The sequence below is a fragment of the Aethalodelphis obliquidens genome, unplaced genomic scaffold (genome assembly GCF_003676395.1).
Source record: "Aethalodelphis obliquidens isolate GAN/ISIS:26980383/991018 unplaced genomic scaffold, ASM367639v1 scaffold7, whole genome shotgun sequence".
Taxonomy (NCBI): Eukaryota; Metazoa; Chordata; class Mammalia; order Artiodactyla; family Delphinidae; genus Aethalodelphis; species Aethalodelphis obliquidens.
This window is the reverse complement of record NW_020837951.1, coordinates 12,493,393-12,507,811: the sequence shown is the minus strand read 5'-3', so window position 1 is coordinate 12,507,811 and position 14,419 is coordinate 12,493,393. Positions and strand designations below refer to the sequence as shown.

General features: G+C 47.4%; 1 protein-coding gene across 3 annotated transcripts in view; it reads right to left on the bottom strand.

The window, feature by feature from the left end:
• The window catches only part of TTLL11 (tubulin tyrosine ligase like 11), a 264,638-nt gene extending 257,473 nt beyond the window's left edge, over window positions 1–7,165 (bottom strand). The window contains exon 1 of one of the 3 annotated variants that reach the window (XM_027104963.1): window positions 6,513–7,165. In XM_027104963.1, the coding sequence (XP_026960764.1) occupies window positions 6,513–6,941 (429 nt within the window). In that variant the 5' untranslated portion in view covers window positions 6,942–7,165. The remainder of the gene's footprint in view (window positions 1–6,512) is intronic. The other 2 variants (XM_027104962.1, XM_027104964.1) reach the window with 2 other exon arrangements.
• Window positions 7,166–14,419: the final 7,254 nt, after the last annotated feature.

Sequence of the window (14,419 nt, the reverse complement as noted above, 5' to 3'; positions counted from 1 at the left end):
GTTATCTGCTGTATCCCAAGAACCCAAATACAGCCTGGCACAAAGCAGGCCTCAAAGTATTTGTTAAATGAGTCAAATGAGTTGGTCATGTCTATTTAACCAGTAACCTATATATGCAGTTGAAATTCTATACTAGTTGTTTTCTAGTTTAAAAAAATATATAGATCAAATAACCAATGTCTATAGTTATCCAATAGAAGGAAAAGTAACCTTAACTGAATACAGACAATGTGCCAAGCACTGGGTTAAGGCAATTTACATACATCCCCTCATTTAATCTCACAAGAATTCTGCAAGAGGCATCGCTAGCCCACGGATACAGATGAAGAGTCGACGCTCAGAGTGGTTCTGTATGCGGTACCCAACTGGCTTGGTCACACAGGTAATCAGTGGCAAGGATTTTTAACTCATCTGTCTGAATTCAAAGTCCACACTAGCTCCGGAACACAATACTTTCACTCTACAGAAGCCACTTAAAAGAGTAGCCAATTACTTTTACAATATGTTCTTTTCAAGGAACAGATTTAAAAGAAAAAGAAAATGTATGACTGAATTTTTGCACTCAACTTCTGCTGATACAAAACCAGAATCGAGAACGCTAAGAAAATCGAGGCTATTTACAGCAGAGGGCATGTTTATATCACACAGAAAACTGCTCTAACAAGTTTAACACCTTAAAAACGCATATTTTTATTTGTAGTAGTTATAGAACACGAATATGAGCTCCTGGAATTTACTGTCTTTTAAAGGACTCTAAGGCATTAGTGTGGATTCTTGAAGCTATTATATATATTGTATAAGAGTGGCAGTGAATTGTGACTTTTATGGTGTGACAAGCTTAACTTGCAAAGGAAAAATTCTAGTGGACTAGGCGTTAAAATAACGTGTCTATTGAAGGCGAACATTTGATGGAGTAGGCTATAAACCGTCCCTAAAGGTAATGCTGTTTTCAAAAAATGGAAAGTAAATCTCGCGATGACTATCATTAAAATAAGAAAGGGAGGAATGTTAAACTACACAATTCTTCATTTTCTAATCTGCCTTCTTCCCCAAAGAGTCTGAGACACAGCAGTTCATGCAGCAGGCTCACATCCTGCAGAGGAGCAAGGCCACTCGGCACGTCAAATGCACCAGAATCTCTTCTCCCTCGTGGGCAGCGATGAGATAGGATTTGCAAGGTGCAGACACCAAATGCTCCCTCTGCCAGGCAGGATATGTTTCAATGTGTTTTACTTTAAGTCCTGTTTGCAATGTCACCCTCCTGGTTCTAAGTGACACCACTGCCATTTCAGAGTTATGAGTCAGATGAGGAATTGGAGGGCTAAGAAGTGGAGGATGATAAAACATACTGAAAAGTGGGCTTGGGAACAAGACAGACTGTTTGAACCCTGACCCTCCCACTTACTTGCTGTGCCCAATTCAGTTTCTTCAATTGTTATCTGGGAATAATGAAAATAGAGTAACTCCTTGCAGGGTGGATTTTAGCAAAGGATTAGCAAAGAAGACAGTATAGGATTGCATACTGGCTACAAGCACAGGCCCTGGATGGCTCGGCCCCTTGTTACCTGTGTGAACTTGGGCTCACCCCTGAACTAACCTCCTCTCAATCTCAGTTTCCTCATCTGTAAATTGGAAATGATAAGGGGATCCACTTCAGAGGGTTGCTGCGAGGATTAAATAAAATAATCCATAATAAACATTTTACACAAGTTTTAATGAGTATAAAGCACGTAGAACGATGCCTAGCACATAATACGGTATTTCATAAACAGTAACTAACATAGTACAAGTTATAAATAGGATGATAGCATAAGTATATATATACGTTCTGAAGAAAGGCTGGATACATTTCAGAAAACAGCACTTGATCTGGACACTCTCAGACAAAGAGTTCACACTGTAATAGATCTTGGGATGGGGCTTATGCCAACTGTTATCAACAAAGGTCCCTCTATCAAATCTCTCAGTGCCCTCGTTCACGTCAGCTGGTGTCCATGGTACCACTGCGCACAAATACACAACCGACATCTCCAAGGAGGGCAGCTCACAACAACAGTGGCATCTATCCTCCATGGTGTCTTTTCCCTAAGGTTTTCTCTAATGAGGGTGTCAGAACTGCAAAAAGAATATACAGGAGAGGGGGAGAGAGGCTCACACGATTGGAAGAGGACCATACAATTCCGTACATATTTATTGAACATCTACTATGAGCCAGGAACCATCCCTCTTCACGTTGCAACTTCACGGTGACTCTGTAAACATGATTTTGCTCTTCTAGAATAAACTTTCGTCTTACCTACAAGTTTACAGAGCTAACATTTGTGAACTGTCCTTTGAGAAACAAATTTAGCATGGTGGGCACCATTGCATTAGACCTGACTGGAGTTACAACTGACAACTGAATCATTTCAGAGAGTTGGTATGGGGCCCTTGAGACTGACAGAGTGGGCAAGGGAAGCTCGGTCTATATATGGCAAGAATCTGAGATTATATTCAGCCAGAAGTGCAAGCCTCTCAGCATGGCCTTCGACGTCCTCCAACCTGGCTCCTTCTTCATCTCTCTCTGCTCTCCACACACTCTCTAAGCCACCATCACCCCATCCTGCATATAAAACCGGGTCTCCCTGCCTTTGCTCCTATTCTGTATGGAATGCCATTTACCCACTCAACTCCCAGGCTGGACTGCAATCTTCTGTATGCATGTCTATCCCTGGAGGGCAAGGAGGGACTTGTCATGTCTATGCCACCCTTGACCCAGGGTCCGCCAGTATCAGCCAGCGGGGAGCAGTGGGAAGGGCACAGAATGGGAGGCTGGTTTCAAGTGGAAACCTGTTTCAAATGCTAGCTCTGCCCCTTACCAGCTGTCGGACCTTGAATACGTTAACTTCTGTGTACTTCGATTTCCTCCTGCGTAAAATGGAGACAAAAGGGCATTTACTTTATTGGTTGTTGGGAGAATCAACTCCTTGGCTATAATGTAAAGCACTTAGAAGAGTGCCTGGCACGGGGGAAGAGCTGTGGAAGGCTTCATCACAGTTGCTGTTCAGTATCACTGTTATCGTTACTGTCATTAAGTGTGTGCAGAAAAGAGAAAAGTGCAGAAAGAAGGGAGATTGTGCCCTGCAGCTGAGCAAACGTCTGAACTCCCACGCTGGCTCAGCGCTGTCCTGCTGAATAGCCCGATGGTGGAGCCCCTCACCACTCACTCGCAAAAGGAGACACAGAGCTTTCACACTGGTTGGTGCTCGTAACCTTATTTCTTGCCTGGGCTGCTGCCCAACCCCTGCCAAAGCCAGCCAGCTAGGGACTCCCAAATCCTGCAGTGACAGCACAGCATGACATACAAGGGACACTGCAGCTCAGTTCCTTGCAACCCAGCCCCTAGCAGACTTCCTGCTCCTAGAATATCAGTGCTGAGCGCTAGAGGTGACCTTTTCCAACAGCACCCCTGTAACAGATGGGGAAACTGAGGCCTGGGGAGGCTGTGCTTACATTTTGTTAGTACCCAGTTTACATATATGTTAATTGTCATGCAGCCAATTTTGTGGTAGGTACTAAGAATACCATGACCATTGTTTAAAGCTGGAAGGAACTTCAAAGTTTACCCAGTCTGGCACTTTTCAAACTCCACATTCTATGGTGTCAAGATGAGATGTGAGCTCTGTTGCAAGTCATTTATTCATTCATTTATGGATCACCCGCCATCTGCTGGGCATCAGGGACACAAGTCAGACAACACTCCTGTCCTCGGGACCTCACAGACGAATAGGGAAGCGTGACTATGTAAATAATTACATGTCTAATAGTAAAGTCTTGTTGTGAGTGAATTATGTTTTAAAATATACTAGAATGAGCATCTCCACTTACATGCCAACATGCTTTCTGAGCAGAACATGCAGGACTGGGGCTGGAGGAGGCAGTTACAGGTAGCGCCCTGTAAACTGCTCACCCCACCGGGTTCACCTGTGCAAGGGCCACACACAGACTCACATTACCATTATGTGGCTACAGCGGTAAGGAGACTGGGAACCAGCGACCCAACCCCATTTGACAGACAGGCATACTGAGGCCTAAAGAATTTAACTCACTTGCCAAAGTAGCACAGCAGATAAACAGAAGACGCTTAAGATTCTGTAGTGGCTCATGTAGGCTTCCAAAAAAATCCACATTCCACAGTGTAGCACATGATCTGACCCCTGCTCACCCCTCCTGCCCCCTCTCTCACCATTCTGCCCCCCACTCTATGACTCGGCCCTACTGAACTACCTGTGAAGCCCCAAATGCACCTCTGCTTGGTCCATCCCACTCCCTCGGCCAGGGAGCCAAAGTCGACGACCCCTAAATAATGCCAACTCATTCTCAGCACTCAGAACTCAGCTCAGGGCTCTCTCCTCCAGCACCTGGCCCTGACATGGCCCCCCTCTATCTCCTATAGCATGTATGCCTTTACAAAGAGAGAGAAACGCTCATTCCATGAGGTGTTCATCCAATCAACACCTCTATGTGCCGAGCACCTGAGGATATGGCAGTAAATAAAATAAAGGCCCCTGCCCTCATGGAGCTTACATTCTACTGAGGGAAACAGACAATAAACAATACAAAATATAATGTCACTAGAGTTCAGTGCTATGAAAAAAAAAATAAAGACGAGTGGAGGGATATTGGGGGAAGGCCTCTTCAAGGAAGTGGCATTTGATCAGCGATCTGAAGTAACAGAGTAAGCCATGCCAACAGCTGGGAAAAGAGCATTTCAAGAAGCAGTAGCAAAGGCCCTGTAACTACTGCAATGATTTCTTTACTTGTGTCTTACCTCCTACTGAACCTGGAGGTCCTTGAAGGCAAGGGTTACATCTTAAGCATCTTTGATTCGCAGGGCCCAGTATCCACAGTGGACACTATGGACACTTACGGAATGAGTGAATGAAGTTGGCCCAGCACGTGTGATTGCTGATTTCTGAGTCCGTGTGGCTCCATCACTTGAGATCTGGCCAGTTTTGCGTCTTTCTCCTCCCCAGGGCTAAGCTAAGCACAGGCTTGGGCCAATCAGCCTTCTTTAATTCTGTGGCCTGGTCTCAGTTCCTGGATCCTCCCTTCATTAGGACTATAGTACTGACAGGCTCTCCAGGTTTATATTGTTCTGGTGCTCATATCTCTGGTCTGGACCTGGGACCCTGTCCCGAAACCCAGACACCTAGTACTGGGAGCCTCCCTCACTTTCTCCAGGTTTCATAGGCATCAAAGTCCTCCCCTGAACCCCAAGCCCCAAGGCTGGGGGGCCCTGACCCCTGGAATCAGACTTCGCAATGGCTAACACCTCCCTACTTGGAAGTCTGCCCTGCCTGATTCTTGACTGCCCTCCAAACCACACGACCCCTTCTGTTGCGATATCAACCCTCTGACCTCATCAATCCTTTCTGTGGCCACCTCTCTGCATGTTCCAACTTCATTAAACCATTCCTGAACTTCTACTATAACTAAGACCCAGGGCTAAGGACCTGCGTCCTCATGTTGCCTGCTACAGATCCTATACCATCAGCAGACCATCTGGGTCCAAGCCTCCAGATTCGACTACCCCAAACCACAATCCTGACACTCCCAAAAGCACATTAAATAACCTTAGGTGCTGCAAATGAAGTCAAATGGCTTTATCCACTCCGCCAACTGCAACAGATATCTCTGGATGTCACTGGTGCTTCATCCCAGCCCCCACCGGGTCTAAAATGAGTTCAGGGACAAATAACCCACTCCTTCATTCACCCTTTCACCCACCACTTCCTGACACCTGCTATAAGCCAAGCCTTGAAACATAAAACACAGTGCCTACACTGATGACAATGATGCTAATGGTGATGTGATGGTGATAGTGATGGTGGAAGAGAGAAAGGAGTAGTGGTAAGGTTAGTTACCATTTATTGCACACTTGGGCTATACTACAATAAGCGGCGAGTCTTCTAATACTAAGAAAACTATGAGATAGGTTTTATTAGCCTCACTTTACAGAGAAGAAAATAGGCTGAAGAGGTGAAGCAACTTGCTCAAGGTCACAGAGCTAAGTGGCAGGGTGCTGAGACCCTAGTCTGCCTGCCTCCAAAGTACAAACGGTTCAACCGCCCCAAGGGTCACCCAGTAAATGCTAAACAAATATAACTTAAGGAAGAAGTGAAAGACAGAGAGAGGATCCAGGCCTCCGGGGACTCAAAAACTGGTGGAGGGAGCAGACATATAAACAAATATCTACCATGTGGGAAGGCCAGCGCTGATGGCTGGAGACCATGGAGCTGGAGCGGAGCTGCAGGGGCGCTAGAGGAGGGAGTGGCTAACTTGACCTGCAGGGGTCTAAAGCCGTCTTGAGGAAATGACTTGGGGGCTAGGCTTTGAAGGATGAGCAGTTTGCGGCTGACAAGCGTGGCGCACAGCAGGAGCTCGGCCCTCAGACCTGGCCTGGGCCGTCCGTCTCCTCTGAGGTCGTCCAGTCCACCCCCCTGTGCCCACGCGGCCGGGCCGGGCCTCACCTCCTTCCACTTGAGCTGGCGAATGCTTATCTTCAGGGCGTCCAGGGAGGTCCTGGCCTTGGAGCTGTCCACGGTGACAGGCCGCGGAGAGCAGTACTCCTCGGACCGGTCCGAGCTCCGCTTGCAGCTACGGTTCTTGCTCCTGGACTTCCCGTGCGGGTAGAGGCCCTGCGCCGACACCGGCTTCGCCTGGTACATGGGCAGCGTGGACGGCGGCCGCGGTGGGGCGCGGGCGTCGCCCTCCTCGGCCGCGCGGGGCTGCGCCGGGGTCGGTTCCTTGGGCTGCTCCTCCCCCGCCTTGCGCTCCGGCTCCCCGGCTGCGCCCGGGTCCAAGCGGACCTGTTCCTTCGCCGCATGCGCTTTGGCCGCGGCCACGGCCTCCGCCTCCCACCAGGCCGCCAGCTCTCTCTCGGGTCTGCCTCGCAGCATGGTGCTCAGGGCCGGTGCCAGCGCCAGTGCTGCTGCCGCCGCCGCCGCCGCCGCTCCGCCGCCCCGGCCCGCGACCAAACTGCCGCCGCTGCCGCAGCTGCCACTCGCTCCCAGCCCGAGCCAGTTGCCATGATTTCTCAGGCTCCGGTTGACAAGGGCAGTCGCCGACTCGGGACGGGGCGCGGGAAGGGACAATCGCCGACCCAGCCCCGGCTACCTCATAGGCGAGGGTGCTCACGTGACCGTGCCTGTCGCAGAGGAGGCGGCCATCTTGGAAGAGGGCGGAAGCGGCCTCTGCCCGCCCAGCCGGACGACCCGCTGGCGTTCTGAGCCCGCGGAACTTGGAGGGGAGAGGTTGGAGCTTGAGGGCAGAAAGCCGTTGGGAGCTTGCAGGGCTTGTGAGCCCAGGGGCTGGGCCGGAGAGGCAACAATTTCAAACACGAAGCCCACTTTCTCCACCCCGTACACGCTCACTGGGATAACTCCCGGTCTGTTGGAGGAGGCACAGCCTCACCCGTTCTAGGCAGCTCCACCATCAGGAAGCACCTCAGTCTGATGATGGACATGACAAGTCCAAACTCTCAAGGATTAGCTCCCCGTTTGAGGAAATCCCTTTCTGGTCCTGGGAGAGCCCCAGACTGAGAGGGGAGACACGTTTCCCTGTTCTCAGGGAGCTCCCAATGGCATAGGGAGGCCGTGGAGAAGCCTGCAGATTCGCGGTTGAGGACATTAACCAACCCTTTTCATATTGTCATTTTAAAAATTATGGTAAGATACACATAACATAAAATGTATCATTTTAACCATTTTTAGGTATAGCCTTCAATGGCGTTAATACATTCGCATTGTTGTGCAACCATCACCATCATTCGTCTCCTGAACTTTTCCATCTTCTCAAACTGAAACTGTACCCATTAAACTCTTAACTCCCGTCCGCCCTCCCCCAGCCCGTGAACTACCCGTTCTCCTTTCTGTCTATATGAATTGGATTATTACCTCATAGAAGTGGAATCATACAATATTTGTCCCTTTGTGTCTAGCTTATTCACTCAGCCTAATGCCTTCATGGTTCATCCATGTTGTAGCATTATCAGAATTTCATTCCTTTGTAGGGCAGAATAGCGTTCCATGGTGTGAATGGACCACATTGTATCAGTTCATCTGACAATGGACATTTGGGTTGTTTCCACCTGTTGGCTATTGCGAATGATGCTGCTATGAACATGAGCACACAAATACCTATTTGAGTCCCCGCTCTCCATTCTTTTGGGTTGCCATGTATTTTTAAAGCCAACCCAAGGAGAGGGCTTTCCCTTATCACCTTAGGGAACCATATTTGTTCTTTTGGGGAATGGGGGTGGGAGGATAGAGCACCCCACACTGAGGACAGTAGCTGTGACAGCCCACAGTGGTGAACTTTGCCACACTCTGCAGATGAACTAATGATACAAGAGAGGAAAACGAGAGGAATCACAAGGCAGTATGCAGTTAAGTGTCAAATGAGGCAAAGAGTAAGAAGAAAAATTAGGAGTTCCACGAATGGAGGATTTACTGTAAATTATAAAGCTAGATAAAACTTCATATAAGAGATAGAATATAAACTGAGTCTTCAAGATGGAGTAAGAATCAGCTAGATAGAAAGTAGGTGGGGGAACTTCCCTGATGGCTCAGTGGTTAAGAATCTGCCTGCCAATGCAGGGGACATGGGTTTGAGCCCTGGTCCGGGAAGATCCCACATGCCGCGGAGCAACTAAGCCCATGCGCCACAGCTACTGAGCCTGCTCTTTAGAGCCTGCGAGCCACAACTGTGGAGCCTGTGCTCCACAGCTACTGAAGCCCGTGCGCCTAGAGCCAGTGCTCCGCAACAAGAGAAGCCACCGCAATGAGAAGCCCGCGCACCGCAACGAAGAGTAGCCCCCACTCGCCACAACTAGAGAAAGCCTGCGTGCAGCAACAAAAACCCGACGCAGCCAAAAATAAATAAATAAATTTATTTTTTTAAAAAAAGAAAGAAAGTAGGTGGGGTGGTCATTCCAGAGGCTGTGGGCACGGCAGCGTGTACAGTCATGCAGTTGACCCATGGGGCCTGAAAGGGGCTGAAATCCAACTTGTACTCTGCCTGCCTAGCCTCACCCATTGAGGCTTTGTCCACCAGAAAGGAGCACCTTTGCTGATTGGTTCAAAGGCTCCCAGGGCTGAAGGAAGCCCTGTACTGAGAGGGAGGTGAGGAAAAGGTACAGTACAAGTAAATTTAAGAAGGGGATAAATTATGGTGATCAGCTTGAAATGTATAGAAATATCAAACCACTAAGTTGTGTACCAGGAACTAACATAGTGTTGTAATTCAATTATATTTCAAAAACAAACAAACAAATTCATAGAAAAAGAGGACAGATTCGTGGTTACCAGAGGTGGGACGAGGGGAAAGGTAAAGGGTTTGGCGGAGGGGAAATTGGATGAAGGCAGTCAAAAGATAACAAACTTCCAGTTATAAGATAAATAAGTACTACGGATGTAACGTTGAACGTGACACATATAATTAACACCGCTGTATGTTATATATGAAAGTTGTTAAGAGGGTAAATCCTGAGTTCTCATCACAAGAAAAAAATTTTTTTCTATTTCTTTAATTTTGTACCTATATAGGGTGATGGACGTTCAGTAAACTTACTGTGATCAACACTTTGTGGTGTATGTAAATCGGATCATTACGTTGTACACACCTTAAACTTATACACGGCTTATGTAAATTATATCTCAGTAAAACTGGAAGAAAAAAATAAAATTTATTAGTCCTGTAAAAAAGGGGGGATAATCATAGGCTTTTCTAGCAGACTAGACCGGTGGAAACACAAGCCTTAGAGGAAGGGTGAGCAGGAGGCGAGGCCCATTGGAGCTCCCTGTCAGGTCTTCGAATGCTGTGCTGACCTCTGACTTCTCAGGAAATTCTAACGTGTGGAAAATCCAACCCCACATGGGACTCCTCACAGGGGAGCTTAGTTACGGCTGTTGCGGAGCAAAGAGCAGGTGAGAATCAGGGACCAGGACCACCTCCCAAAATACACAAATGTATAAAGAAGTAGGTCTCTCCTTTTCCTTCACACACTCACCACAGCTTATAGTCAGAGTTTTACTTGTTTGTTTACTTATAACGGTCTGTCTCACCAGAGTCCAAGTGCCAAAAGTAAGGAGTGTCCTGTTCTAGTTGACCATATCCCAACACCCAGTCAGTGCCTGGTAGACAGTAGGCATTCAATAACCATTTCTTAAATGAATGAATTTGCTAATGATGAATAAACAAACAAACGAATGAATAAATGAGCAAGCGAATGAATGAATGAATGAACGAATTAAAAATTAAACTCAGATATTCAATAATAAGAAAATACATATGCAAATTATAGCAAATGTCAATGACAGCTTTAGCCGCTTAGGATAAACAGTATCCTGGTGATATAACATTAGCGAACTGGTGCAAGCATCGTAATCACAACGCTTAAAGACTGTTCTGCATAAACAGGACCTGGAAGAAGATAGAGACAAATGAGAACAGCTGTGGTGCTGGAGACATGCGATCTTGGTTGAAATTTTCCCTCTTGGTTTTGGCAAACTGTATCGACCTGGAGGCTCTTCCTACCTTTGGACCCGGAAATTCATCCCATTTCTAGAGGTTTCTGCTACGATCAGAAAGGCAGACTAAGCTTTCCGTGGTAACCTAATATCAGTCAGAAACCTCTCTGTCCCAGGCACTGTACTAAGCATTTTGCATACGTTGTGTCATTTAAGCTTCTCAGCGGCCCTGGGATAAATCCCGTTATTCGCCACACTTTACAGATGGTGAAGGAAATCGCCGCTCAGAGAAGAGAAGTCACTTGCTGGAGTCGCACAGTTTGTAAAGGCAAAGACAGGATTCAGACTCAGGGTGATCTGACACTAGCACCCAGCTCCCAACACCCACACTACCCCTCACACCAAGCCCTTTGTTCACAGAAATAAGCCACGTATGTTTAAACATAACTGAGTCCATATATATGTATATGTATTTATACCTAAATATATGTACACACTAATTCTCAGCATATGTGGATTACATGAAAATTACATGCAGAGAAAATCTCTGGGTTCAAATATGCCAGTATATTAATAGTGGTTACTCTGGGTGATGGAATTGAGAGAGACTATTTTCCTTTAAACTTTTCTGCATTTTCCCAATTTTCTACAGTGACCATGCATTGTTTTGATAACTGGAAAAATGTAATTTTTAAATTAAAAATGTTTCTTGATTGTTGTTCTGTCACTTTTATAGCAAGTCCATTTCCGGGGAAAGGGACAGGAAGGGACAGGGGACAGGGGTGTGGGCAGCTTTTACTCCCGTTGGTAGGTTCTGCCCTGTTAGCATCAGAGGACGCCACCAGGTGGCGCGTGAGGTCCGGTTTTTGAAGAGGCTGAAGGAGGACGAGGGGCAGGGGAAGTCCCCTGGCAACAAGCATCTGAATAACACCCAGCAGCTCCCACCCCGCTCTACTTCAACCACACACACTTTTGCACCTCGTAGGCTTTTGCCAATGTTGCTCGCTCTGCCTGGTGCATCCTCTCACGGGCCCCGCCTGCTAAGTGAGCTGTTTATTCTTAAGGCTCAGATCCCAAATCTCCTCTCCTTAGACAAGGTGTGATAGAGCTCCTGGGAGCACTGGAGTCCCTGGAGTGATCATTCTTAATGAGTGAGCAAAAGGCTTCATGTGCAGTTCTGGGTCAACTGTTTCTCAAATAGGTGGTTATCTTTTTGAATGACAATAATAGCCATTCTTCACTGAACACACCTGTATGTCAAGCCCTGTTGCGTATTCTAGCATTTTAATTCTCCCAAGCAACTCTCCAGGGAGAAAAGTACAATCTTCCCCACATGGCTGGGTTGGAGTTTGTGTTCTTCTTTGTGACCTCAGGCACGTCTTATAATTCCTCTGGCCTCTAGTTTCCTCATCTGAAAAGTGGGGTGAAAATAGGGGCTTCCCTGGTGGGGCAGGTGTTGAGAGTCCGCCTGCCGATGCAGGGGACACGGGTTCATGCCCCGGTCCGGGAGGATCCCACATGCCGCGGAGCGGCTGGGCCCGTGAGCCATGGCCGCTGAGCCTGCGCGTCTGGAGCCTGTGCTCCGCAACGGGAGAGGCCACAACAGCTAGAGGTCCGTGTACCGCAAAAAAAAAAAAAAAAAAAAAAAGTGGGGTGAAAATAGGACCTATCTCAGAGTGCAGTTGTAAAAACTGAGTTGAAATAGAGTTCCTGAACGTAGTGGTCTATGAGTGTTGATGATCATTACGGTTCCCATTTTAGAGGTGAGGGAACTGAAGCTGAGACAACAGTCACATAGTGAGTAAGTGAGAGAGCTGAAGTCCAAAGTTCAGCGCATCCAGCGCTAAGCCCGAGTTCTTTGCATTCCACCATTCTATCATCCTGTCGCCTCCCGGTAGGTCCTAACCCACTGAGAGGCCCTGGCCTGGCCTTGTGCCCTCTGGGCTTCCATTTGCCCCATGCCAAGTGAGGAGGTTGGCCAGGATGCTCATAAAAAGTATGACATTTTAATAAATTGGTGAAGAAGATGGTGTGGAAATGCTGTCTTGGGGTCCTGGCTCCATGCACCATGCATCTGTGCCATCAGCGTGAAACCTAGAGAATGGACTTCCTGCTTCCCTTGCTGGACTCTCATGTCAGCCCCCTGGAGAAGAGGAGATTCTATCTGCAGGTAATAGAATAACGGCCAGGTTTGTGAAGCTCTAAGCTGGAAATAACGTAACTGACAACATGATGCCATCTTGCATTCTTCAAGTGCTCGGTGCAGGTAGAAAATAAACACCACATTTCAAATTATTTTTCCTTAAAGGTCAAGAGAAATTGAAAGCCATTGCACTCTTCTAACAACAGGCTTCTCTTTTGGAGAGCTGTCAGGGTTTTAAAATATTTTATAAAGCAATCATCTGTATGCAGTCAAAATGCCTCACCCCAGTCAGGAAGTGGGGCCTGTTGAAGTGCATCACTGGAGTTCTACTAGGAAAAAAAAAACCAAACACTACCAAGAATTCCATCTTAACCCAACTTTGGAAAGCAATGTTTTAAAAAAGATGAAAGAAAAGAAAGAAAGGAAGTAAATAAGAAAGAATGGAGGGAGGGAGGGAAGGAGGGAAGGAAGGAAAGAAGGAAGGAAGGAAGGAAGGAAGGAAGGAAGGAAGGAAGGGAAGAAGGAAGGGAGTGATGGAGGGAGGGAAGAAGGAAGGAGGGTGGGAGGGAGGAAGGAAGGAGTGTGGGAGAGAGGAAGGGGAAAAATAAATCCCTGATGTTCCCAAATGGCCTAATGTGAGAAGAAATCCTTCTCCTGGCTGGTTTAGGGGTGAATTAAGGGAGGGGATTTCCTTCTGTTTTGGGAGCCTGGCTCCTCCATTTCCCCCACCCCTCCATAACCAATTAACCACCAAGACCCATATTGACTTCCATGGAATTTATCAAATGGATGTTGAAAGAGCTTGAAAGATGTTTTGCCGTTTTCCAAAAAGGCTGGTTATGAGAGCTAGACAAGTGATTGCAGCAGCCCTGTGGTCTCTTGTGTTGAACCTGAGTGTAGGTATCAGTCAGCATAGGCTATGTTATGCTGCAGTAACAAACTTTCCCCAAATCTCAGTGACTTAACAGAAAAGTCTATTTCTCACTCACCACATATCCAGGGCAGGGGCTCTGGACATAGTAGTCACTCAAGGTCATAGTCTATCAGAAGCTCCATTCTACCATGTGCTTCTACGACCACGATGGGTGGGAAGAAAGGGGACATGGTGACTTACACACTGGCTTTTAAACTTCACTTGAAAGTGATGCATGACAGTTCTGCTCGTACACATTGACCAGAGTAAGCATAACATCAGAGTCAGAGAAGACAGGCGGCCCTCCCATGTGATAAGGGAGGACAGCTGGAAATGTTTAGTGAACTGTCTCATGAGAACCACCTCAGATAGGGACCGGGATGATGAGCCCCAGGTCCCAGAACCACACTTTAAAGGACAGTGTGTGAAACTCAGGTAGCTCAGTGGCCTCCAGGGACTTCAAGTGAGGGCAGATAAAGTGCCCAGGTACATGCTAGGCACTCAATAAATAAAGAATAACCTGATGCCAAAAGGATGGTGATGATGGAAGAATAAACAAAGGATGCTGGAAGGGATCTTAAAGGTCATTTAGCCTAAGTCCCTGAATCAGAAATGGGGAAAGAGAAAGTGAAATGAGGAAGGGGCAGATGGGGAGTGGAGAAGCAGGGGGAAGATTCTTCTCACCTGCCCTCTCCAAGCAGCAAAGCCCTCCATTGAGGGGAACCCCCTTCTCTTCTCCATCCTGGTAGTAAACAAAGAGTATCATTCCATTTTCTACTGGCTTTAGTGACAGGTGTCCCATGGGAGGGGGCTGTTCTCAAAGACCCAGGCTCCCAAGGGTAAGGGAGATGC